This window comes from Mirounga leonina, unplaced genomic scaffold (assembly GCF_011800145.1).
Source record: "Mirounga leonina isolate KUSES-001 unplaced genomic scaffold, KU_Mleo_1.0 Mir_179, whole genome shotgun sequence".
NCBI lineage: Eukaryota > Metazoa > Chordata > Mammalia > Carnivora > Phocidae > Mirounga > Mirounga leonina.
This window is the reverse complement of record NW_023270466.1, coordinates 958,148-985,880: the sequence shown is the minus strand read 5'-3', so window position 1 is coordinate 985,880 and position 27,733 is coordinate 958,148. Positions and strand designations below refer to the sequence as shown.

General features: G+C 41.4%; 1 protein-coding gene across 1 annotated transcript in view; it reads left to right on the top strand.

Annotated features, from left to right (window-relative positions):
- The window catches only part of RASEF (RAS and EF-hand domain containing), an 84,064-nt gene that overhangs the window by 44,477 nt on the left and 11,854 nt on the right, over positions 1-27,733 (top strand). Inside the window, exons 6-14 of the mRNA XM_035024378.1 lie at positions 2,120-2,235; positions 4,170-4,238; positions 5,835-5,919; positions 13,959-14,047; positions 23,022-23,256; positions 23,571-23,708; positions 23,825-23,972; positions 25,236-25,317; positions 26,758-26,872. Coding sequence (XP_034880269.1) covers positions 2,120-2,235; positions 4,170-4,238; positions 5,835-5,919; positions 13,959-14,047; positions 23,022-23,256; positions 23,571-23,708; positions 23,825-23,972; positions 25,236-25,317; positions 26,758-26,872 — 1,077 coding nt within the window. The remainder of the gene's footprint in view (positions 1-2,119; positions 2,236-4,169; positions 4,239-5,834; positions 5,920-13,958; positions 14,048-23,021; positions 23,257-23,570; positions 23,709-23,824; positions 23,973-25,235; positions 25,318-26,757; positions 26,873-27,733) is intronic.

The following is a 27,733-nucleotide window of genomic DNA, read 5'->3' as shown; positions in this document are numbered from 1 at the left end:
AGTTGTCAGCATTTGCATCTGTTTTTTCATCATCATTAAGTTGTCTTTATTTTGTTTGTAGGTGGACTCTAGAAGTTGAAAGCCACTAGTGAACATTTCCTTTATTAGGACTCTAAATATTCTCATTGCAGAGCCCAGAAGTGAGCCAGCTGTGCTATAAGTGTGTTTCTTTCTCTCCAGTCATTATCCCTGCACCACTCAGAAGAGAAGGCTCCCAGCTTCATGGTCAAGTTGGAATGCACCATCAGTTCCAAATTCTGCCCCTTCTTAGTTGGCTCTGTATTTGGATCATGACTTTCTTGTAGAATTGCTTATTTTTCTTGCATTTCCTGGTTGAGTTTTTGGTTTCTTGTAAAAAGAAACTCTGGCATCCTCAGGATATCATCCACTGATGCCTTCCAACTTTTTTTTTTTTTATTCTTCCCAATGCGTGGAATTTGTTTTTTCTCCTTGAAAATGTTAATTCTAGAGTCTACAGAATTTCAGTTCTTACTGGACTGATCGTTTTTTTAACTCACTACCCATATGTCATCCTGGAATTTCTGAGCATTTTAGGTAGCTGGCATAGGATTCCTGTGCAGCTAGGTAAATAGATCTGTTTACCTCAGGGCCTCCTCCCTGAGAGAGTGTTTTCCTAGGAGCTGTGTGTGTGAAGCTGGCTGTCAGACTGGGAGACCCCTGATGACCAGAAGGAGTGGGATATGGATATTCAGAGACAAGCCTCAGCACACTGTATAGGGGTCATTCGGTTCTTTTTCTCTTCTTTTTTTTTTTTTTTTAAGATTTTATTTATTTGGGGCGCCTGGGTGGCTCAGATGGTTAAGCGTCTGCCTTCGGCTCAGGTCATGATCTCAGGGTCCTGGGATCGAGTCCCGCATCGGGCTTCCTGCTCCTTGGGAGCCTGCTTCTCCCTCTGCCTCTCTCTCTCTGTCTCTCATGAATAAATAAATAAAATCTTAAAAAAAAAAAAAAAAAGATTTTATTTATTTGTTTGAGAGAGAGAGAGAGCAAGTGAGGGCAGAGGGAGAGGCAGGGAATCTGAAACAGACTCCACGCTGAGCACAGAGCCTGAGTGGGGCTCTGTCTCATGACCCTGACTGAGATCAGGACTTGAGCCAAAACCAGGAGTTGGATGCTTAACTGACAGCGCCACCCAGGCACCCAATTCAGTTCTTTTTAAAAAGACAAGCCCTGTCTTACAGCCTTAGGAATCGACTCTATCTGCTGTTCTTTGCTAGTATTAGAGGGGATGGCCTGGGGCTGGGGGCCGAGTTCCTTAATACACAAATTTAACCTGTGTTTTTAAGCCCCATTTCTGACTGTTCGGGGGTTCTGCCTGGCTAATTGCCTCCTCCTTTGCTCTATAGCACAATCTTCCCCCATGCCTCTTCCAGACCTCCTGTGCTCCTGCTCGCTTCTCTTTTGTCAGCACATTTCCACCCAGTTTCCATCTTCCAGAAATGTATTTAATTCATTTGACTGTTGGGGGGCCCCTCTTGCATTCTTGCAACTTGTATTGGTTTATTTCATGTTATTTGGCATTTCATGTGAATGAGGTCTCCAAAAGGAAAGAAGAGTGCTCAGTCCATCATTACACACCAGAAGCCTCCAGTGTGTTTTTGTTTTCTTTTTTTAGGAAAACATAGACATTTTTTAAACTACACTAGTTTATTTTTAAGCACAAAACGTACAAATGTTAGGTGATCGGATTTATTGTAAAAACTAGCCAGTCTGCCTGGTGATAGGTACTATTAATTCCACAGAATATTTTCAGTAGATTCATAGCTCTCATTGAGTAAAACAGATGTTTACATATTTGATCTGAGCTCATTTGCCAGTAACATGTTAAAGTATGTCATGATCATGATTTGACTGGTGTTTTTTGGCACCAGATGTCAGACATTAAAAAAAGAGAGAACAACTTCAAGGATTTAGCTTTTTGAGACTTTAATACTTTATGATAATTTCAGATCACCTTGAATTGATAACTAGTTCTTTGAACACCAAGATTTGAAGAACTATGGAGGTGTAGGTTTGGGGTGCGAGGTTCCACTACACTTGACTCTCCTGGGTGGAAGACACCCCGAATCTAATGGCCTGCGCTGTTTCTTTTCTCCAGGAAAATCAGAAAGTTAAGAAAGATCTTTTAGAAGCACAGACAAACATAGCCTTTCTTCAGAGTGAATTAGATGCTTTGAAAAGTGATTATGCCGATCAGACTCTGAATTCAGAAAGGTATGAAACTTTGCATTTTATTCTTTAGTTTGAGTGGAATGTTTATTTAGATGACCATCCGTGTGAATGAAGTCAGCTACGTAATCATAAAGGGTTATTTATTGACCTTGCTGGTATGTTCTTTGCTTTCCAAAAATACTGCTTTCAGTGTCCTATTTCCTGGTGATTTTTGTGTTTTAAATTTTTTTTAAGAAAAATACTAATTAGTTTAATTATTGACTGCTTTGGAGAGTGCAGGGCTTAGTAGATGTTTGAATTATTGGGAACAGAAGAATATACCTGAAGTATCGGGAGTCAGTGCTAATTGAAGTGCACACACACACACAGGCATGCATTTATGTATATATGCAAATACCTATATAAATATCTGAATATATATATGGATATTTATAAAGGTATTTACATTCACATATTTGTATGTAATATGGATATATATGCATACAAAATACATACACACACGTGTGTGTGTGTGCGTGTGTGTATAAACATATACACTTGGGAAAAGTATCCTTTTTGCTTTGTTTGCTTGCAAACTTTAATCACAATTAAGGTCCTGTAATGGTCAGCAGTGAAACATTTAAGTACTTACTGTATACAGGTTCCTGAGTTACAGAAGGAGTTATGAGTGTGAAATAAATAAATAAATAAACAAACAAACAAATAAATAAAAATATAAGCAAAGATGTGATCTCTGCTCTGTGAGAACTTCAGATTCGTGGAGAAAGTCACAAAGCTGAAGGGTTATGGAGTTCGTGTAGGAGCTCAGCAGTGTCAGAAACAATCCCAGCCGCAGTGGCTCAGGTTGGGTCCTTTGCCATGTGATGGTAGATAGTGTCCTTTTGATTCAGGGGCGGTGAAGAGCTTTATTAAAGAGGAGACGCCTGAGATTGGCTTGGGAGGAGCTGATTTGTGTCGGTCAAGGGGGGCAGGGGTAACATGCATAGAACTTTCCTAGCATCAACTCTTGCAATCCACAGAATACCCTGTGAGATAGGGACTTTTAGTCTTCCCATTTCAGAGGGGAGAAGAGAGTCTCAGAGCTGTTCCAGGTGAGGCAGTAAGCAAGGCAGAGGCAAGAACAGAGAGACAGATAAGACTGTTTTGGAGAACAGAGGTCAGACCTCTGGACAGGAAAAGGTATTTTGAATAGCAAAGTAAAAGTTAAACAAAATTTAAAAATTTAAAAGCTAGTTTAAATGGAAGGGCCCAGCATTTTTGGCTAAGGAACTTAAATTCCTATTGTCAATTGGGAACCTCTTAGCTTTATCATCAAGAGAGTGAGCGGACAGGTTATTGTGGATAACAGTTGAGAGCCTGAGAGTCTTTGGTTTGTCTGCTTAGAAATGGGGCTGAGGTGGAATAGGGGCTGGTGGTAAGTGGCTAATGTTCTCAGGGAACGTTACGGGGAGGAGGCCAGGGCTTTGTAATAAAGCAACAGGAATCGCTGAGCATGGGTTTATGGCAAGCGGAGAAAGCCCGGTCCCGTGGACTCCTCTGTGGTTTAGGGTGAGGCGGGGAGGGCCAGGTGGGGTGAGGAGAAGGAATCACCAAGAAGGAGGAAAATATCTGGGTTAGGATTGCATGAGGCAGGGAAGGAGCAGGGAAGGGTCAGAGGGGAGAGAGCACGCTGGATTGAAGGGACTGTTAATGAGTCCCTGGGGAGAGGGGGCTTAGCAGAAGGTGAAGGGTCAAGGTGTCCTATGAGGAGCAGAGCTGGGTTTGGGAGGGAGAGCAGGACCTTGCACAGGAAAGGGGGGCGTGCGGGCATGTGGGGCTGCTGAAGGCACAGAGGGACTAAGTGGGAGCCCCGGGGGATAGAAAACCATGGCCAAGGACACAGGTCTTTGAGAAAGGTGAAAGGGGGTCTGGGAGGGTAGATGTAAGGCAGGACTGGATACCTAATTCTCGTTCAAACATAAAATATGGTTTTACAGGGATCTGGAAATAATCCGAGAGTACACAGAAGATCGAAATAGTCTTGAGAGGCAAATTGAAATACTCCAGTAAGTTCTCATATAAAACGCTCATTACATTTACATTTTCCTGATGTTTTGTGAATAAGACACATGCCCCATGTCACATGAGTTGCCATATTCTCAAGACTGGGTTTGCAGGTCCATGCATGTTTCTTCTCGCTGTGGTGCATTCAGCACTTGGCTTTCTCCTGCTTTTAATCCTAAATAAACTATTCAAATCCAGGGACTAGAGTCTGATTCTCTCAAAGTCCTTGCAAGTCAGGTGAGATGTTATTATACCTCCATAAAGACTCAGAGCTCTGACCTCAGCAGCTGTCTCTACAGCCCAGCACACCGGGAGGCTGTCAGGAATCTCCTGTTAGCTCACGTCATAGCACTAGACACATGCGATCATTCTTGCCCAACGTATTGTTCTTGGTGAGACGGCTATTTTTCTTAGGTTTTTTTTTTTTTAAATCCTACTGGAAATATTATACCTGCTTTGTCAACTTCACACCCGTGTTACCATAATTCCAGCCTCTGAGGGCCTTCTCCACAAACCCTCCCCCTCCTCTACTCCCATGCTCTTTTTTACTCATGTATGTTCTTCTGGTTTGTCTTCCCAAAGGAAGTAAGGTCAGGCTTGGCAAGTTTGTTTTCTCCATGCCTGTTAAGTCTCACCAGTGGCAGTTACAGAGTTGACATGTTACAATAATCCTGCTCATGCATTTATTCATTCATCCAGCAGGTTTTCATTCAGCAACTTTTACGGGTCAGGTATGCCAGGAGCTGAGGATAGAGCGGCAAGTAAAAAGAAAAGAAAAAAAAAAGTCTCTTTATGGGGCTCATCTAGGGGAAGAAGATGGAAACTGATCACTAATTATAGAAATAAACATAAAATGCCAAAGGAGAAGTGGGACAGAGGGAAGAGGTGTACCTGCTGGGGCATATAGTACAGAGATTCCTCCTACCCAGGAAGGTCCAGGAAGTGTCCTGGCGGATACAACAACTGAGCTGAGATCTGAAGGATGGATCAGCCTTAAGTACGGAAAGATGGGCCACTCTCAGGCGGCATTGTCCTCCCTTTGTAGAAGAGGTTGCTGAGGCTCTGACAGGTCAGATGACTCCCATCAGTGATGTGGAAAGTACATGCCTGCATGGGGTTTGAACCCAGAGTCAACATTAGAACCTTTCATCGGTACCCTGGTGGACAGTATCAGGCCACGAGGAAGATGTGGGAGTAGCCAGGAGAAAGAAGTGTGACATAACACATCACTTCCACGCCTGGCTGGGACATGCGCAGGGGGACAGAGGGCAGCACATGGGGCCAGCTGGGGCCTGGCATTTAGGAAGCAGAGACCTGTAGGAAACCTGTTCATATCTTGAAGCTACCTGAGGGAACAGTGGGTTCCAACAGCATAGCTAATTCTTTAATGCTCTGAGACCTTTAAAAGAGAGGGGATCCCTCAATTAAGTTGTAGTTCTCGTAATGAATTATGATCTCGGTTTATGAGGTTGGAAGGGGAGTGGTAGAAAGTTGCAAGAGGTGGTAAGTAATTCCGCGTTCTGAATTTCACAGCTTGCAAAGAAAGTGGCTTTTACCCCAACTTTCCTTATCTGTTTGTTTGTTTATTTGCTCTGTAGAACAGCTAACCGGAAGTTACATGACAGTAATGACGGCCTTAGGAGTGCCCTTGAAAACAGTTACAGCAAGTTCAACAGATCTTTGGTATGAAGTAGAATTTTATAATACATTTTGTTCTTTCTTGTAGTAGAGTATTTTGATGAAGATCATGTGTTTTCTTAAAGGGGGAGCTTACAATAATGAGAAACTATTCCATTTAATAAGAGAAGGCAGCATTTTCCCAAATTAAAGAATATGCCACCCCTCTGCAGAAATAAATGTCTAGATGTTCACCAACTCTCTGTTAGCTGTTCAGGGAAACCAGAGAAAGACATATAAGGTGTGACCTCGGTCCTGGAAGAGTTTATAGTGTAGTGTAGGGAGTTAAGATGTGCACAGATAGCAATGATATAAGAAAAATTGGGAAATCTTATGGAAGTAGGAAGAAAATACTTCCCATTTCAGAGGAGGGAGAAGGTGCTTCTGGCTGAGGAGTGCACTTAGACACACTGAGTGTTCTTTATGGTCGTGAGATGATCAGAGTGGAGGCCTTGGATTTAAAACCCTGCTACAGAAACAAGCTAAGCCCCTCTTGGAATTTTGAGGAACTTCCCCGGACTACACGTGCCCGAAATCCTCTTCTCCCACTTTTGGGGGTGAGCTTCGAGTTTGGGGTTCCTTTGCCATAGCTTTAAGTATGGCCAAGTCAGTCACTGAGCCAAATTTATAGTTTGAGAAGAGATAAATCCAAAGAAGTTGGTATTGCAGGGTCCTGGCCAATGTGGGGAACCAGGATACCCTGTTATGGCTTATGCAATGGTATTTGGATCTAAGACACAATGAGGAGAGAGTACTATAGGCAGTTACCTTGGTGTCTGTGCTCACATTTGCTCATGTAGGATACCAAACATTTTTTTTTTTATTCTTATGTTAATCCCCATACATTACATCATTCGTTTTAGATGAAGTGTTCCATGATTCATTGTTTGTGCATAACACCCAGTGCTCCATGCAGAATGTGCCCTCCTCAATACCCACCACCAGGCTAACCCATCCTCCCACTCTCTCCCCTCTAGAACCCTGTTTGTTTTTCAGAGTCCATCATCTCTCATGGTTTGTCTACCCCTCCGATTTCCCCCACTTCATTCTTCCCCTCCCGCTACCTTCTTCTTCTTTTTTTTTTTTCTTAACATATATTTCATTATTTGTTTCAGAGGTACAGATCTGAGATTCAACAGTCTTGCACAATTCACAACGCTTACCAGAGCACATACCCTCCCCAGTGTCTATCACCCAGTCACCCCATCCCTCCCACCCCACCCCCGGCTCCAACAACACTCAGTTTGTTTCCTGCGATTAAGAATTCCTCATATCAGTGAGATCATATGATACATGTCTTTCTCTGTTTGACTTATTTCACTCAACATAATACCCTCCATTTCCATCCACATCGTTGCAAATGGAAAGATTTCATTCCTTTTGATGGCTGCATAATATTCCATTGTATATATATACCACATCTTCTTTATCCATTCATCTGTCGATGGACTTCTTGGCTCTTTCCACAGTTTGGCTATCGTGGACATTGCTGCTATAAACATCGGGGTGCACGTACCCCTTCGGATCCCTACTTTTGTATCTTTGGGGTAAATACCCAGTAATGCAATTGCTGGATCATAGGGTAGCTCTATTTTCAACTTTTTGAGGAACCTCCATACTGTTTTCCAGAGTGGCTGCACCAGCTTGCATTCCCACCAACAGTGTAGGAGGGTTCCCTTTCTCTGCATCCCCGCCAACATCTGTCGTTTCCTGACTTGTTAATTTTAGCCATTCTAACTGGTGTGAGGTGGTATCTCATTGAGGTTTTGATTTGGATTTCCCTGATGCTGAGCGATATTGAGCACTTTTTCATGTGTCTGTTGGCCATTTGGATGTCTTCTTTGGAAAAATGTCTGTTCATGTCTTCTGCCCATTTCTTGATTGGATTCTTTGTTCTTTGGGTGTTGAGTTTGATGAGTTCTTTATAGATTTTGGATACTAGCCCTTTATCTGATATGTCATTTGCAAATATCTTCTCCCATTCTGTCAGTTGTCTTTTGGTTTTGTTGACTGTTTCCTTTGCTTTGCAAAAACTTTTTATCTTGATGAAGTCCCAATAGTTCATTTTTGCCCTTGCTTCCCTTGCCTTTGGCGATGTTTCTAGGAAGAAGTTGCTTCGGCTGAGGTCAAAGAGGTTGCTGCCTGTGTTCTCCTTTAGGATGTTGATGGACTCCTGTCTCACACTGAGGTCTTTCAACCATTTGGAGTCTATTTTTGTGTGTGGTGTAAGGAAATGGTCCAGTTTCATTCTTCTGCATGTGGCTATCCAATTTTCCCAACACCATTTGTTGAAGAGACTGTCTTTGTTCCATTGGGCATTCTTTCCTGCTTTGTCGAAGATTAGTTGACCATAGAGTTGAGGGTCCATTTCTGGGCTCTCTATCCTGTTCCATTGATCTATGTGTCTGTTTTTGTGCCAGTACCATGCTGTCTTGATGATGACAGCTTTGTAATAGAGCTGGAAGTCCGGATTGTGATGCCGCCGGCTTTGTTTTTCTTTTTCAACATTCCTCTGGCTATGCGGGGTCTTTTCTGGTTCCATACAAATTTTAGGATTATTCGTTCCATTTCTTTGAAAAAAGTGGATGGTATTTTGATGGGGATTGCATTGAATGTGTAGATTGCTCTAGGTAGCATTGACATCTTCACTATATTTGTTCTTCCAATCCATGAGCATGGAACGTTTTTCCATTTCTTTGTGTCTTCCTCAGTTTCTTTCATGAGTATTTATAGTTTTCTGAGTACAGATCCTTTGCCTCTTTGGTGAGATTTATTCCTAGGTATCTTAAGGTTTTGGGTGCAATTGTAAATGGGATCGACTCCTTAATTTCTCTTTCTTCTGTTTTGTTGTTGGTGTATAGGAATGCCACTGACTTCTGTGCATTGATTTTATATCCTGCCACTTTACTGAATTCCTGTATGAGTTCTAGCAGTTTTGGGGTGGAGTCTTTGGGGTTTTCCACATAAAGTATCATATCATCTGCAAAGAGTGAGAGTTTGACTTCTTCTTTGCCAATTTGGATGCCTTTTATTTCTTTTTGTTGTCTGATTGCTGTGGCTAGGACTTCCAATACTATGTTGAATAGCAGTGGTGATAGTGGACATCCCTGCCGCGTTCCTGACCTTAGGGGGAAACTCTCAGTTTTTCCCCATTGAGAATGATATTCGCTGTAGGTTTTTCATAGATGGCTTTTATGATATTGAGGTAAGTACCCTCGATCCCTATACTCTGAAGAGTTTTGATCAAGAAAGGATGCTGTACTTTGTCAAATGCTTTTTCTGCATCTATTGAGAGGATCATATGATTCTTGTTGTTTCTTTTGTTAATGTATTGTATCACAATGATTTGCAGATGTTGAACCAACCTTGCAGCCCAGGGATAAATCCCACTTGGTCATGGTGAATAATCCCGTTGACTGTTGGATCCTATTGGCTAGTATTTTGGTGAGAATTTTTGCATCCATGTTCATCAGGGATATTGGTCTGTAGTTCTCCTTTTTGATGGGGTCTTTGTCTGGTTTTGGGATCAAGGTAATGCTGGCCTCATAAAATGAGTTTGGAAGTTTTCCTTCCATTTCTATTTTTTGGAACAGTTTCAGAAGAATAGGTATTCATTCTTCTTGAAATGTTTGGTAGAATTCCCCTGGGAAGCCATCTGGCCCTGGGCTTTTGTTTTTTGGGAGATTTTTGATGACTGCTTCAATTTCCTTAGTGGTTATAGGTCTGTTCAGGTTTTCTATTTCATCCTGGTTCAGTTTTGGTAGTTGATACATCTCTAGGAATGCATCCATCTCTTCCAGGTTATCGAATTTGCTGGCATAGAGTTGCTCATAATATGTTCTTATAATTGTTTGTATTTCTTTGGTGTTGGTTGTGATCTCTCCTCTTTCATTCATGATTTTGTTGATTTGGGTCATTTCTCTTCTCTTTTTGATAAGTCTGGCCAGGGGTTTATCAAGTTTGTTAATTCTTTCAAAGAACCAGCTCCTAGTTTCGTTGATCTGTTCTACTGTTCTTTTAGTTTCTATTTCATTGATTTCTGCTCTGATCTTTATGATTTCTCTTCTCCTGCTGGGTTTAGGCTTTAGTTGCTGTTCTTTCTCCAGCTCCTGTAGGTGTAGGGTTAGGTTGTGTACTTGAGACCTTTCTTGTTTCTTGAGAAAGGCTTGTATTGCTATATACTTTCCTCTTAGGACTGCCTTTGCTGCATCCCAAAGATTTTGAACAGTTGTGTTTTCATTTTCATTGGTTTCCATGAATTTTTTTAATTCTTCTTTAATTTCCTGGTTGACCCATTCATTCTTTAGTAGTGTGCTCTTTAGCCTCCATGTATTTCAGTTCTTTCCGACTTTCCTCTTGTGATTGAGTTCTAGTTTCAAAGCATTGTGGTCTGAAAATAGGCAGGGAATGATCCCAACCTTTTGGTACTGGTTGAGACCTGATTTATGACCTAGGATGTGATCTATTCTGGAGAATGTTCCATGGGCACTAGAGAAGAATGTGTATTCTGTTGCTTTGGGGTGGAATGTTCTGAATATGTCTGTGAAGTCTATTTGATCCAGTGTGTCATTTAAAGTCTTTATTTCCTTGTTAATCTTTTGCTTAGATGATCTGTCCATTTCAGTGAGGGGGATGTTAAAGTCCCCCACTATTATTGTATTGTTGTCGATGTGTTTCTTTGCTTTTGTTATTAATTGCCTTATATAATTGGCTGCTCCCATGTTAGGGGCATAGATATTTACAATTGTTACATCTTCTTGTTGGATAGATCCTTTAAGTATGATATAGTGTCCTTCCTCATCTCTTATTACAGTCTTTGGTTTAAAATCTAATTTGTCTGATATAAGGATTGCCACCCCAGCTTTCTTTTGGAGTCCATTAGCATGGTAAATGGTTTTCCACCCCCTCACTTTCAATCTGGGGGTGTCTTTGGTTCTAAAATGAGTCTCTTGCAGACAGCATATCGATAGGTCTTGTTTTTTAATCCAGTCTGATAGCCTTTGTCTTTTGATTGGGGCATTTAGCCCATTTACATTCAGGGTAACTATTGAAAGATAGGAATTTAGTGCCATTGTATTGCCTGTAAGGTGACTGTTACTGTATATTGTCTGTGTTCCTTTCTGGTCTATGTTGCTTTTAGGCTCTCTCTTTGCTTAGAGGACCCCTTTCAAGATTTCCTGTAGGGCTGGTTTTGTGTTTGCAAATTCCTTTAGTTTTTGTTTGTCCTGGAAGCTTTTTATCTCTCCTTCAATTTTCAATGACAGCCTAGCTGGATAGAGTATTCTTGGCTGCATAGTTTTCTCATTTAGTGCTCTGAATATATCCTGCCAGTCCTTTCTGGCCTGCCAGGTCTCTGTGGATAGGTCTGTTGCCAGTCTAATGTTTCTACCCTTGTAGGTTACATATCTCTTCTCCCGAGCTGCTTTCAGGATTTTCTCTTTGTCTATGAGACTCATAAGTTTTACTATTAGATGTCGGGGTGTTGACCTATTTTTATTGATTTTGAGAGGGGTTCTCTGTGCTTCCTGGATTTTGATGCCTGTTTCCTTCCCCAAATTAGGGAAGTTCTCTGCTATAATTTGCTCCATTATACCTTCTGGCCCTCTCTCTCTTTCTTCTTCTTCTGGGATCCCAATTATTCTAATGTTGTTTTGTCTTACGGTATCGCTTATCTCTCGAACTCTGCCCTTGTGATCCAGTAGTTGTTTATCTCTCTTTTTCTCAGCTTCTTTATTTTCCATCATTTCATCTTCTATATTACTGATTCTCTCTTCTGCCTCATTTATTCTAGCACTTAGCGCCCCCATTTTTGATTGCACCTATTAATAGCCTTTTTGATTTCGACTTGGTTGGATTTTAGCTCTTTTACTTCTCCAGAAAGGGTTTCTCTAATAACTTCCATATTTTTTTCAAGCCCAGCTAGTATCTTTAAAGTGATGATTCTGAACTCTAGATCTGACATCGTACTAATGTCCGTATTGAGTAGGTCCCTGGCATTCGGTACTACCTCTTGTTCTTTTTGTTGAGGTGATTTTTTCCGTCTTGTCATTTTGTGCAGAGGAGAATAGATTCATGAGAGAACAAAATGCTAGCAGAGTAACCACGTCCCCAGAAAATATACTCTAAACAAATCAGAAAAGACCTGAAGCAGTGGGATAAGAAAGGGAAAGAGAGAAAAAAGAAAAAGAAAAAAAAGAAAAAGAAAAAGATAAAGATAAAAGCAAAGACAAACAAAACAAAACAACAACAACAACAAAAGAAAAAACCAGAATGTGATCAAATATGAGCAGGCTGGTATATAGATCAGTGCCACACACTAGATTTGGGGTGTATTTTGGTCTTTTAGAAGAAAGTGCCTCCCAAAATTTTAAAGAAAGAAAAACTTATATATGTACAAAAATAAGGGTTGATAGGATGAAGGGATGGAATATGACTGTAAAAATGGAAATTATAAAAAATTTTATAAAAGGAATTGATAAGAAGTTGTTTGAAAAAAGAAAGAAGAGGATTTAAAAAAAGAAAAAAGAAAAAGAAAGAAAAAAAAAGGGAGAGGGTGTGATCAGGCAGGGGAATAGAAAGCACCATATACTAGAGATTTAGGGTATATTTTAATCTGTTAGAAGAAACTATCTCAAAATTTTAAAGAGAGAACAACTTATATATATATAAGCCAAAAATAAGGGTAACTACTATGAAGGGATAGAATATGACTCTAAAAATGAAAAATAAAAATGTTTTTTTTTTTAAAAAAGGGATTGATAAGATGTTGGTTGAAAAAGGGAAAAAGAAAAATTCAAAAAGAAATAAAAAGACAAAAAGACAGTTAAAAAAAAATTAACTTTAAAAGACTAAAGAATCATGGTAAAAAAGCCGTGAATTCTATGTGCAGTATTCCCCTAGCGCTGGAGTTCTGCCGTTCTCATTGATCGGTAAACTTGGTCTTGGCTGGCTGTTCTCGCTGATCTTCTGGGGCGGGGCCTGTTGCCGTGGTTTCCAAATGTCTTTGCCGGAGGTGGAATTGCCCCGCCCTTGCCCCCTCTCGGCTAAGTAATCTGCTCGGGTTTGCTCTCCGGGGCTTTTGTTCCCTGTGAGCTTTCCGTGCAGCTTTGGAGGCAGAGAGTGAAAAGGGCGGCCTCCCAATCTCCGCCCTGGAGGAGCCGAGAACTTGGGGCCCCGCTCCTCAGTGAGCCCCCAGAGAAAAGCCGCCAGTCACTCCCGTCTCCCTGGTCTCCGGCCGCACTCCGTGCTCGCCCGGCCTGTGACCGCGCGCTTCTATCTCTGGCACCCGACCCCGGGTGGAGTCTCCAAACCCAGCAGATCCCTGCGGTGCACTCCCGCGCGGCTCCTCCCGGGGGAGGAAGGTGAGTCTCCCCGGATCTGCCGCTCGTTGGGTCCCTGCTGGAGGAGCAGGGGCCCGACTGTGCCGCGGATCCCGGTTTATGGCGACCCCGAGCTGAGAGCCCGCGCCTGGGCTCCGCCTCTGCAGCCGGCTTCCCTGCTCCGATACCTGGGAGCTCTGCCACACTCAGGCACCCCCGGTCTTTCTGTGACCCCGAGGGTCCTGAGACCACACTGTCCCGGAGGGTTCCACCCCCGCTCAGCCACCAGAGTGACGTCCCTCGGCGGAGCAGACTTTTAAAAGTTCCGATTTTGTGCTCCGCGGCTCTATCACTCGCCAGAAGCGGCCGACGGAGACCCCTCCCCCGCCGTCTATCCTCCCGAATATCGCCTCGGATTCACTTCTCCGCACGTCCTACCTTCCAGAAAGTGGTCGCTTTCTGATGAGAGAGTTGTTGCTCTTCTTTTCTTTGTTCTCCTGTTGAGTTTGTAGGTGTTCAGAATGGTTTGATCCCTATCCAGCTGGATTCCTGAGAGGAGACGAAATCCAGGTCTCCTACTCCTCCGCCATCTTGCTCCGCCCCCCCCCATACCAAACTTTTAATTACGTTAGAAGTTAATTAGTGTGCTATATATATGTGTGTGTATATGTATTATGTATAAATATGGAATAACCAAATGTTGCTTATATACTTTGTGTATTACAGCGCATAAATAATATATCACCAGGGAATACAATTTCTAGAAGCAGTCCCAAATTTGATGGTCATTCTCCTCATCCTCTGGGCTATGACAGGTATGGGAATACCTACTTACTTTTCGTTTGAATTCTGGATCAGAGTGAAAAGGAAAGTAAATTTCCTTAGAGATGAATTAAAACAGTAGAATCTACTTTGGGCACTAATTTCTATTTTCTACTATGTTATTTTAATTTTTTGAAACATGTAAAGATTCAAAGTAGAAATGTTTCAGAGAGGGCAAGTGATTTCCATAAGACATTGTTATGACTTGATTTTATGTATGCTTCCCCTGACCTCATTCCCTCGTTATGTCTTGTTCCTCAGAAGTGAACTCTGTGAGAACTCTTACAGGGAAACAAGCAGAACTATAGTGTAGGATGTTGCCATATATACAGGATATGATGTTGAGACTCTTGGCATGATCTGCAAATGTTTAATAGCTCAGCATAATATTATGTAAGCTGTGTTCGAGGACAAGGAAACTTTCAAAACAAATAGAAATATGACTAGTAGATGTTTGTGAGCTGTTGTATTGAAGGAGTCAGAGAGACTTAACAGAAGTGAGAATTTAGCTCTATTTTGAATCAAATGAAGGATATATTGGTCCTGCCGTAACTTGAGATCTAGCAACAAGGACTGAAAGATCACATGTATGTACTTGTGTGTATAAATACATATGTCCATTGTTGTTACTTAAAAAGTTAAATTTGGAGCATATCAAACCTTGAAAGTAGAAGTGAATGCATAAACTATGGGCTTCCAGCTCTCCATTTCCAATGCAACTTTCCAATTCATATTCATTCCCTTTGCATTTGAGATCTTTTGCTCTAAAGAATAATGTACTGAGGGTTAAGATGGCAGAGCAATAGGGGGACCCTATGCATGCCTCGTCCCTCAAACACAGCTAGATAAATATAAAATCTTCCAAATATCTGAGAATCGATCTGAATGCTGAGAGAACAAAATGCAGAACTAGAGGGAGAAAAGAAGCCACATCATCGAAGGTAGGAGGTGCAGAGACATGATTCTGGGGAGAAAGAATCGTGGGTGCTGCAGAGGGGAGGGAGCCTTGATCTCGGAGAGAGGAGAGAGAGATAAAGATATAGATGGAAAGCACTGCCCTGGGGATTACGCAAGAGAAACACTTCCCCAAAGCCACTGACTGGGAAAGCTAGAGTGGCAAGTTTTTACAAGCAGAGAGCTCAAAGTCCGAAGTTTTAGACGTCCCTGCCACTGCCGGGTAGAGCCTGGTGGGCATAGCAGTGGTCCTTTGGGGAAGAAGGGCAGAGCCTGGGAGTGGACAGCGTGGTCTGAAGATCCCCTGGGTTGCTGGGGGAGAAACAGTTCCCCTTCTTAGAGTGCATTTGGGAGAGGTGGCATGGCCTCTCGGGGGACAAAGTGCTGGCAGGCACCAATGTGCTGCCCCGTTCGCTAGCATAGAAACAGAGACATCTGCTGAGGGCAGTAAACCTTGGGGCCAGCTTTTTGCTGCACTTTACCATAAACTCCAAGCCCCCATGTGATTATATGGCTGCTTTTCTGGGACAAACTGGCACCAGCTGCAGCATGGTGAGACCCTCCCGCAGATGATCAGTGTGGATCCGCATAGCACTGGACCCCTAAAATTTGGAGTTTTGAAACCCAACCACACTCCTGAGATAAAACACAGGGGTACTGTGCCACCTGGCAGGCAGACAGCGTGGACGCTGACAGGGTGGAGGCAGAGATCTCATGGAAGCTGGGGACACAAAAGGGGAAAAAGACTGCTCTTCTGTGAGGGCTTTCTGAAGAGTAGCAGGTGCAAACTCCCTGCTCCAGGGACAAGAGAGTGGGGCAATGCCATTTTCCCCCACCCATCAACACTGACAGACTTCAGTGAGCAACACAGCGCCGCCAGTAGAGGCTGGAGCCATCACCCCACAGGTGCATTTTTACTAGGGCAAGTCAACCTGAGAACCAGTGCAGTGGGTACCTCCCCCAGAAGACCAGCACAAACCCCTTGCATGCACCAAGTCTCCTGATCATAGAGTGTTGCAGAGCTTCAGCTCCCGTGGCAATAGGATTGGGCTTATTTTAATAAACAGACCAGAGCATACCTAGTTAAAATGCCACATACTGAACAAGGTCCAAACACTCCCCACAGCAAGCAAGGAGAAACTCTGCAGAGGACTGACCTGAGGGAAAGAACAGCCAAAATAGAAGAGCAGAGTGCATACTCTGAAACACTTCCTGAAGCATCAGGTCCTGGAGAGTATAGGACCTTTTTTTAGTATAGCCATTACTCTCAGGAGCAAGAAATATAAACAGGCTTTCCTAACACACACAAAGAAATAGTGACCTAGACAAAATGACAAGATGGAGAAATTCACCCCAAAAGAAAGAACAAGAAGTCACAGCCAGAGATCTAATCAAAACAGATATAAGTAATATGCCTGGACCAGAATTTAAAACAACAATAATAAGGATACTGGCTGCACTTGAGAAAAGCATAGAAGACACTAGAGAATCCCTTACTCCAGAGATAAAAGAACTAAAAACTAGTTAGGCTGAAATAAAAAAAATGCTATACCCAAGATACAAAACCGATTGGTTGTAATGACAACAAGGACGGACAAAGAAGAGGAATGAATCTGTGATAATAGAAGATAAAATTATGGGGGTGCCTGGGTGGTGCAGTCGGTTAAGTTTCTGACTCTTGGTTTCACCTCACGTCTTGAGATCAAGCCATGCATTGGGCTCCACGCTTAGTGCAGAGTCTGCTTGAGATTCTCTCTCCCTCTGCCCCCCTGCTCTCCCTCTCTTTCTCAAATGAATAAATAAAATATTTTTTTAAAAAAGAAGATAAAATTATGGAAAACAATAAAGCTGAAAAGAAGAGGGAAAGAAAAGTATTGGATCACAAATACAGACTTAGGGAACTCAGTGACTCCATAAAGTGTGATAACATTCCTATCATAGGAGTCCCAGGAGAAGAGAGGGAAAAGGGGACAGAAGGTTTATTTGAGCAAATTATAGGTGAAAATTTCCCTAATCTGGGGAAGGAAACAGACATCCAAATCCAGGAGGTACAGAGAACTCCCATGAAATTCAACAAAAGCCAGCCAACACTAAGACATATCTTAGCAAAATTTGCAAAATTTAGAGATAAGGAAAGAATCCTGAAAGCAGAAAGGGAAAAGAAATCCTTAACCTACAAGGGAAGACAAATCAGGCTAGCAGCAGATCTGTCCACAGGAATCTGGCAAGAGAGTGGCATGATATATTTAACATGCTGAAGGGAAAAATGTGCAGCCAATAATACTTTATCCAGCAAGGCTGTCATTCAAAATAGAAGGAGAGATAAAAAGTTTCCCATACAAACAAAACCCAAAGGAGTTCCTGACCACTAAACCTGTCCTGCAAGAAATATTAAAGGGGACCCTTTCTGTGGGAAGGAAAGACCAAAAGTAACAAAGACTAGAAAGGAACAGAGAAAATCTCCAGAAACAGTGACTTTACAGGAAGACAATGGCACTGAATTCTTATCTATCAATAATTACTCTGAATGTAAGTGGACTAAATGCTCCAATCAAAAGATAGACGGTATCAGAAGGGACAAAAAAAACAAGACCCATCTATATGCTGCTTCCAAGAGACCCATTTTAGACCTAAAGACACCTCCAGATTGAAAATGAGGGGATGGAAAACCATCTATCATGCTAATGGACATCAAAAGAAAGCCGGAGTAGCCATACTTATAGCAGACAAACTAGATATTAAACCAAAGACTGTAACAAGAGATGAAGAAGGGCACTATATCATAATTAAGGGGTCTATGCAACAAGAAGATCCAACAATTGTAAATATTTATGCCCCCAACCTGGGAGTACCCAAATATATGAATCAATTAATAACAAACATAAAGAAACTCATTGATAATATATAATAATAGTAGGGGACTCTAAGAACCTTCATACAGCAATGGGCAGATCATCTAAGCAGAAAATCAACAAGGAAACAGTGGCTTTGAATGATACACTGGACCAGATGGACTTAACAGGTATATTCAGAACATTTCATCCTAAAGCAGCATAATACACATTCTTTTCGAGTGCACATGGAACATTCTCCAGAATGGATCACATACTGGGTCACAAATCAGGCCTCAACAAGTACAAAAAGATTGAGATCATACCACTCATATTTCAGATCACAATGCTGTAAAACTTGAAGTCAACCACAAGAAAAAACTTGGAGAGACCACAAATACATGGAGGTTAAAGAACATCCTACTAAAGAATGACTAGGTTAACCAAGAAATTAAAGAAGAAATAAAAAAATGCATGGAAGCAAATGAAAATGAAAACATGGCAGTCCAAAACCTTTGGGATGCAGCAGAGGTGGTCCTAAGAGGGAAGTACATAGCAATACAGGCCTACCTTAAGAAGCAAGGAAAGTTTCAAATACACAACCTAACTTTATACCTAATGGAGCTAGAAAAGGAACAGGAAATAAAGCCTAAATCCATCAGAAAAAGGGAAATAATAAAGATTAGAGCAGAAATAAACAATATAGAAACAAACAAAAAACAGTAGAACAGATCAATGAAACCAAGAGCTAGTTCTTTGAAAGAATTAATAAAATTGATAAACTCCTATCCAGACTTACCAAAAAGAAAAAAGACCCAAATAAATAAAATCACGAACGAGGAGAGAGATCACAACCAACACCACAGAAATAGAAATAATTATAAGAGAATATTATGCGAAATTATATGCCAACAAATTGGGCAATCTGGATGAAATAGATAAATTCCTAGAAACATACAAACTACCAAAACTGAATCCAACAGTACATTAAAAGAATTATTCATCACGATCAAGTGGGATTTATTCCTGGGCTGCAGAGGTGTTCAATATTCACAAATCAATCAATGGATAAAAGAAAGCATAAGAACTACATTAATAAAAGAAAGGATAAGAACCATATGATCCTTTCAATAGATGCCAAAAAAGCATTTGACAAAATACAGCATCCATTCTTGATAAAAACCCTCAACAAAGTAGGGATAGGTGGAACATACCTCAACATCATAAAGGTCATATACGAAAGACCCACAGCTAGTATCATCCTCAATGGGGAAAAACTGAGAGCTTTTCCCCTGAGGTCAGGAACACAAGAGAGATATCCACTATCACACTGTTATTCAACATAGAACCAGAAGTCTTAGCCTCAACAGTCAGACAACAAAGAGAAATAAAAGGCCCTCAAATCAACAAGGAAGAAGTCAACTTTCACTATTCGCAGATGACATACTTTAACCAAAAAATTACTAGAATTGATAACATGAGTTCAGCAAAGTCACAGGACATAAAATCAACGTAGAGAAATTTCTTACATTTCTATACACCAATAATGAAGCAGCAGAATGAGAAATTGAGGAATAGATCCTATTTACAGTTGTACCAAAAACAGTAAGATACCTATGAATAAAGCTAATCAAAGAGGTAAAAGATCTGTACTCTGAAAACTATACAAAACTTATGAAAGATATTGAAGAGGACTCAAAGAAATGGAAAAACATTCCATGCTCATGGATTGGAAGAACAAATATTGTTAAAATGTCTATACCACCCAAAGCAATCTACACATTCAGTATCAAAACACCTATCAATCCCTACAATGGAATATTAGCCATCAAAAAGAATGAAATCTTGGGCACCTGAGTGGCTCAGTCGTTAAGCGTCTGCCTTCGGCTCAGGTCATGATCCCAGGGTCCTGGGATCGAGCCCTGCATTGGGCTCCCTGCTCGGCGGGAAGCCTGCTTCTCCCTCTCCCACTCCCCTGCTTGTGTTCCCTTTCTCGCTGTGTCTCTGTCAAATAAATAAAATCTTAAAAAAAAAAAGGAAAGAATGAAATCTTGTCATTTGCAATGATGTGGATGGAGCTAGAGTGTAGTATGCTAAGCAAGATAACTCAGAGAAAGACAAATACCATATGATTTCACTCATATGCGGAATTTAAGAAACAAAACAGATTAACATAGGGGAGGGAAAACAAACAAAAGAGAGAGGGAAGCAAATCATAAGAGACTCTTAACTATAGAAAACAAACTGAGGGTTGATGGAGGGAGGTGTGTGGGGGAAGGGCTAGATGGATGATGGGTATTAAGGAGGACACTTGTTAAGATGAGCACTGGGTGTTACTTGTAAGTCATGAATCACTAAAATTCTACTCCTGAAACCAATTTTACCATATATGTTAACTAACTAGAATTTAAATAAAAACTTGAAATCAACCAAAAAATAAAGAATAATGTACTTAACTACCCTGGTGATAACAAAATTGTCAGGTCCCCTTTCAGGAAGGTCTATTACCAGGGCTTATTGGTGATCACTTTTAGGAAAATCCTGTCCAGGTATCGGATGTTTTCATTGCTCACTTATTTGTGAAATAATAAATGTTGATGGTTTATAGACATGTAGGCAGCTCACTTGCTCTGTTATTGAGAAATAGACATTACTTTTTAAAAATGTGTGGGTGTGGTGTGATTTTTCTTGACTGATATTTAAGATAAATTCTAAACATATAGGGGAAAAGATACCATAACTGAAAATTATTTTGGAAATTTTACCATGGTTCATTTTGGAAAAGATTATACACCATGAATTAGGCTCATCAGTACTGAATTAAGAACTCCTCAAGAGTAGGTTCTAAGGGACAAAGTCATCACACCCCAGTGGCTCAGAGAGACAGGAGTATAGCACTTGGGTGCCCATCACCCACTCAGGGTCTGGCCTGATGTCCTCTTTGGAGGGTCATTAGTTTAATATAAGAAGTTCACATTTTATTTTCTTTTTGATGCTAATATAAAAACTTGTAAGCTTAATTTTATTGCTTTTGTGGCCCTATTGGATTTTAACTTGTATAAACTTTTGTGTTTTTTCTTTTTCTTTTATTTTTTTTTTAAGATTTTAAAAAATTTATTTATTTGAGAGAGCGAGAGAGAGCGAGAGAGAGAGCGCAAAAGGGGGTAGGGTTAGAGGGAGAAGCAGACTCCCCACAGAGCAGGGAGCCCGATGTGGGACTTGATCCCGGGACTCCGGGATCATGACCTGAGCCGAAGGCAGTCGCCTAACCAACTGAGCCACCCAGGCGCCCCTTTTGTGTTTTTTCTAAGATTTGTAACAAAAATATAGCTTGTCCTATATTTGTACAAACTTACTTACGAAAATATTCTTTGGGCAAGTAAGAATAGTTTACTTTTTAAAAGGGTGTACATATATAAGTTGACCTATATTTTTATTTTTTTTTTAAGATTTTATTTATTTATTTGACAGGGAGAGAAAGACAGCCAGAGAGGGAACACAAGCAGGGGGAGTGGGATAGGGAGAAGCAGGCTTCCCGCGGAGCAGGGAGCCCGATGTGGGGCTCGATCCCAGGACCCTGGGATCATGACCTGAGCTAAAGGCAGATGCCTAACGACTGAGCCACCCAGGTGCCCCTGTACCTATATTTTTAATTTGGAGTCTAGATATTCATGGAAGTGATTTCTCAATTCTGTATTTCACTTCTTCCCTCCTTATCAAAAATCTGAATAAATTTTTTAAAAAAGTTCTAATTAATAATGACATGGAGCTGAAGTAGTTTGTACTATATTATAATGAGAACAGTTTTCTTAGGTTCCTTATAGTGTGGCTAAAATCAGTTTTAGAAGGAGAATTTCATAAATGATGAAACAACAAAAAAACATATGTATACACACAAACACAGAGCTAGGCTAGTGGTATGGTTTGAATATGTGCCCCCAGGATAAAGACTTTGTAATTGAGTAAACATATTTAGAGAGAGTTTGGTGGTAAAGTTCTTAATTTTTAGTTAATTTTAAGCATTTGCTAATGGCACTAAAATATTTTTTTTTTTAAGATTTATTTATTTATTTTAGGGAGAGAGAGAGAGCATGAGTGGGAGGGGCAGAGGGAGAGGGAGAGAGAGCTTCAAGCAGACTCAGAGCTGAGCACGGAGCCCAACGTGGGGCTCGATCTCACAACCCTGAGATCATGACCTGAGCCAAAATCAAGAGTAGGACACTTAACTGACTGAACCACCCAGGCGCCCCATTATTTCAGTATAAACTTAGGTTTTTGTGAAAATCAGATGGAAAAACAAAAGTATTAAATACGGAAATGATGTGGTTTCTTTTGATTCTCTTGTTTGATGTTAATTTCTCCGTCACTTTTAAGATGTTAGAAAGTTTTACAAATGGAAACGTCCATAGAAGTCAGGGGTTCCAGCATTTATCCAGAGCACCTCCCTGTGAAACCTCTCCTACAAGAGTCTTTCTAGACTATGTATCAACACCCAGTGGCAGAAAACTCATATGTCGTATTCTGGTACCATACCTTTCTAATTGCCTGTCATTTTTCACCATATTGATTAGAAATATGACTCCTAGAAAAGCTTATCAGCTGGCCCTTATTTTGTCTTGTGCATCCTGGGAGAATGTATTCTTCGTCTTCATGTCTCAGCTCTCTGAATATTTGAAGGGGGAAACCATGAAGACTTAAGCTGAGTTCATGGAACCATTTCTTGTGTCTGAGGGTCTTACATCATCATGATTCCCTTTCCCATCCAGGTTCTCAGCATCCCTTTTAAAAAGTAGAGCTGTTATCCAGAAATGGACAAGCTGTTTGGAATATGGTCTGACCACATTAGAGTAAAAAGGTTCATATCTTCTGCATACATTTTTCTTAACTTGAGATTGCATTCATGCTCTGGACACTGCAATTCCTTTTGTATCAGGAAATAAAGTGATTTTAAAAATGGCTTCATTTTTATTAAATATTAGACTTGAGTGTCTTCATCTTAATTGATTGTTGCACAGAATAAGCTGATGTTGCTTTGAGCATTTTGTTTCCCCTGATGAATAATCATGGACTACATTGTGGTTCTTGGTAAAAGTGAGAGTGTTGGTCTTCTTGAGTCCACTGCTGTGTGTAGTCCTGAGCTTTGTGAACCCTCAGGTAAAGCTCTCTTCTCCTTTATCACCAGGTCATCCCGCTCCTCCTATGTGGATGAGGACTGTGACTCGTTGGCCCTCTGTGACCCTATGCAGAGGATGAATTGTGAGGTGGACAGCCTTCCCGAGAGCTGCTTCGACAGCGGCTTGTCTACGCTGAGAGACTCCAACGGATATGACTCGGAGGTGGAATACAAGCACCAGAGGGGACTTCAGAGGTCACATGGCACACAGGAGAGCCTTGGGGGCGATGCTTCAGACATAGATGTAAGCCCCAGAAATCACTGTCTCCTGGGCTGTACCTTCGATAGAAATCTGTCACCCTGTTTGACTTGTATCTGTCATGGGAATACGACCTAAAGGTTATAAATATGAAACATAGTCAGTAGAACGGTTTTTTTTTCTCCACCAGAGTAGGGAGAAATTTCCACAGATTGCCATTTGGGGCTACTCTGTTCCGTAACAGCAATGACTATAGATTCAGCTGCCTATTTTTCTTCTCTTTAATCCATGATGTATATGTGTAATGAGAGACTTTGTTTTTTAATGGCTGACTAAAAAAACAACAACAAACAAACCAGGTTCCTGATCTAAGGGATGAAGAGACGTTTGGTGCAGATGGTGTGGCCACCATGTTAGACTGGAAACCCCAGGGGTCCGCTAGTGAGGGCAGCATCATCAGTTCTTCAAGAAAGCCCATCTCGGCTCTGTCACCACAGGTAGGTAGTTTCAGAGTTATTTTATTCATGAGCACTGTGAATTTTCGGTGCTGTATAACTTACTAGGAAGAACACTGGCACGACCTTTGTCACCCATTGTGGCTTTTTCCCCCTAGACAGACATGGTGGACGGCGACCCTAAGTCTTCCAGCTCACAGAAGGCTTACAAGATTGTGCTCGCTGGGGATGCTGCAGTGGGGAAGTCTAGTTTCCTCATGAGACTCTGCAAGAATGAATTTCGAGGAAATACCAGTGCCACCCTGGGTATGGTTCCTTCTTCCGTCAGTAATGGGGAAATGACCTTCTTTTAGCTTGATCTTGTTTTCCTTAGAGATTAGATAAACAGATACACAGGTCTCTCTGTATACATATATAACATATAGGGATATGTGTGTGTGTATGTGTGTGTGTGTGCCCTTGTCTATAGCATGGTCTTCTTCTGTTTTGGCGAAGACCCAACTTTAGGAAAAGAAAACCGACAAAGATATCCACTTAGTCAGTCAGAGCAACCAGACCAAGTTTAGAATCAGAGACGACAGATTCATTTATTCAGCAAACATTTCCTGAATTCTGTTGTGAGCCAGATACTGTTGTAGGTGCTGAGGACACACAATGAACAGAGTCAACTAAATCCCAGCCTGCAAGGAAACTTCATCCCAAAGGAGGGCAATGGGTGAAAATAAAAGAATTTGAAATTTGGAGAGAGGCAGTTTTTACTGCACCAGGGAAAGCTTTTCTGATAAGACGCCATTTGATGTTGATAAAGTGACCTTCTTGATGGCCACTTTGTCATGGTCAAGATCATAGCCAGGTGTATGATCCCTCCCCCTCCTTTACAACGGAATACATGAGTAAACACTCATGAGAACGGGAGAAGAAGTGTCCTGATTTCCCAAATTTGCATAATAATCAGTAAAAGGAGTTGAGGGTATGCAAGTTATCATTCACCTTTCTTCTTTATCTAAAGAGTTCTTATTTTGATGACTAGAAATATTAGAACAGATTAATTACCCTCTTCACAATGGGCGTCTTTGTGAATTTATGGTTCTTCATGATACCTTTCAAGATAACAAAGCTGAAAGTTCACTTTAATTTGATTCGTAAAAAGACCACGGTGTTTTGTTCAGTTGCTAAAGAGTATATATACATATCTCATATGTATCCACACACAGATACGTACACACATACACATATTAATGTGCACACAAGCACACACATGTAAACACGGAGACATACCCGAGTTCATCTAATTACACGGGCAAATAGAACATAGGTTTTCCTTTTCTCTGTAGATTAAATCCTCCCCCAAGTTAGCCACCCTGCAGGTGGTGCATCTGTGCACACATGTGTGGTCTGACTTGTAATTAGTAGTTGAAGGCCACCCTCCTTGAAGGGCCACATTCCTCCCTCTCTACCTCATCAGCTTCGGCTTGCCAGCTTTTGTCTTATCTACAGAGGGCTTGAGAGTAAAACCCAGTGGAATTATTTACATCATGTTCCCCATGTTCTCTTGTAATTCCTTTTCAGGAGTCGATTTTCAGATGAAAACTCTCATTGTGGACGGAGAGCGAACAGTCCTGCAGCTCTGGGACACGGCCGGTCAGGAGAGGCAAGTGCTTTCCACAGCGCAGCGGGCTCGGCTTTGGTTTGCATAGATGGGCCTCGTGGCACACTTGGTGGTTTTTAATGCTCATAATCCTGTAATGATAATACACTGTATAATTACATAGTATATTAGGATTTCAGGAATGCTTGCATGTCTCCACATTCTTTCCTCCTCCATTTACCTGTCAGTTGTGTGTGGAGATCATTAGGCTTCCTCTGAGCTGCTGTTCAGTTGGGAAAAGGAGAGTGCCCTCTCTGAACAAGAGAATTTAGGTCACATGTCAGTGTGAAGAGTACTTAGCCAAGCTCAATAAAAGATGGACGAGGGAATCTGTTAGCTCCCCTCAGTTCAAGGGCAGAGGCCCGAACTAAACAGAAAACTCACGTCTGGTGACGTTGCCTTCTCTTGCGTTCATTGCTGATGACCGGAAGCATCAAGCATACGTTTTAATCCTGCCTCACTCTTTGGAAAGAGCATCTCTCCACTTGTTCCACTAGTGAGTATGGGTTGCAGCCTGCCTCTGTACCAGGCACTGTTCAGGCTGTGAAGATTCCACAGGAAGCAGACACAAATCCACAAAAGCTACTCACATGGAGCTCACATTCTCTTAACAGACTGAGACTTTCAACGTTTAAAAAACATTTGTGGTCAACATGGCCTTTTTTTTTTTTTTTTTAAGATTTTATTTATTTATTTGAGAGAGAAAATGAGAGACAGAGAGCATGAGAGGGAGGAGGGTCAGAGGGAGAAGCAGACTCCCTGCCGAGCAGGGAGCCCGATGCGGGACTCGATCCCGGGTCTCCAGGATCATGACCTGAGCTGAAGGCAGTCGCCCAACCAACTGAGCCACCCAGGCGCCCCCAACATGGCCTTTTTTAAGATGCTATAAAATATTGCGGTTGGCTTAGAGTTGGGACATATATGTTGAGGTATGCTCTTCCCCTAGCGAACCGCCCCGCACCCCACAGGTATAAAGCTTCTGGCATGCTGTGGTACTCCACATTGTTAGGTCGTCTTCCACGCCACCCCCACAGTACTCCCTTCCCACTCCCCAAACCACGATGTTCTCTCTTGTGTATCTCCTTCCCTGTGTCCCATGTGTGGGTTTGGAAGCTTGTTGACGGGGCTGAAATTTTTAAGAAATTATGCTCTCAGCGTTGTCCTGGTTATCCTTTGGGGTTTGTAGACATTCTTGGGATTGTTTGATGGAGAAACTGCTTGGCTCTCATAGATCACACCCCAAATTATTCTGTTAGCTTCCACTGAGTCATTCCAGTCGTCCACGGTAGCTCTGTCACAGTGCCAGGTTGCCATGAGATTCTTCCAGATGGGGGCTTATCTTAGAAGATGAGAAAAAAGGGAGCATAAAAGAGATGAAGAAGGGGCAGCACCTGACCAACAGACTGATTAGAACCATTATTTACATGCTTTTCTCTCTGCCAGATTCAGAAGTATCGCCAAGTCTTACTTCAGAAGAGCAGATGGTGTTCTGCTACTGTATGATGTTACGTGCGAGAAAAGCTTTCTCAATGTACGAGAATGGGTGGACATGATTGAGGTAAGACATCAAAACCAAGGAACAAAAAATTACACCGGCGTCACAGACCATCTTAGAAAACGCGATTTCTCTTCTTTGTTGAAGTGCACACCATTAGAGATCCAGGCTCGTCAGGAAGGACTGGATGTGAGAGGGGGAGTGTCTCATGGCACTTGGCAGTATTGGTCTCTTCCTCACTAGCTGGGCAAGTTTCCACAGAGCCATGGATACCACAGAAGGGAGTTTCTGGGAATAAAACTTCCGGTTTTCTTACAGATAAAATCAGAACCCCTTATGGTATTTTAAACATGGTAACATCTGTGCTTTTTTTTTTTCCTTTGGTTAAATGAGATGGTGTCTTTCATCTGAGGAGCTTTCATATCCTTTGGTTTCATGGTAAATAATTTCTAAAAGTAGGAAATGATTTTGACCACAGTTAGTATGCTTCCAACGGTTAATAATTAACATAAAACTACAGTTCAAGCTGTCATTCAGTATACTCTCTTGGAAAAAAAAAACAGTGGCTAATACAATTTTTCAATTAAGTGTATTATCTCTAATCTTTAATAGTCATTAAACAGTGCAATGTTGGCTAAACAGAGAACTGATTGTTATATATCAGGTTAGCTTCTAGATTCTTCTGTTGGGCCTATTTCATACCATTTAAAAAAACAGAATTAATGTTCTCTTTCTAACTAAAGAAGTGATGTGAGATGTGCATTTTGTTCTACGAAAATAGGACCTAAAATTATTATAAATATGATGGAAGTGTGTTGACATTTATGTAGCATTTTTATTTCACGAAATTTCCACATGTTATATTCATCTCTGTAACATATCTGAGGAAAGAAGTGAGAAGTGTAATGTTACTCTCACTTTTTA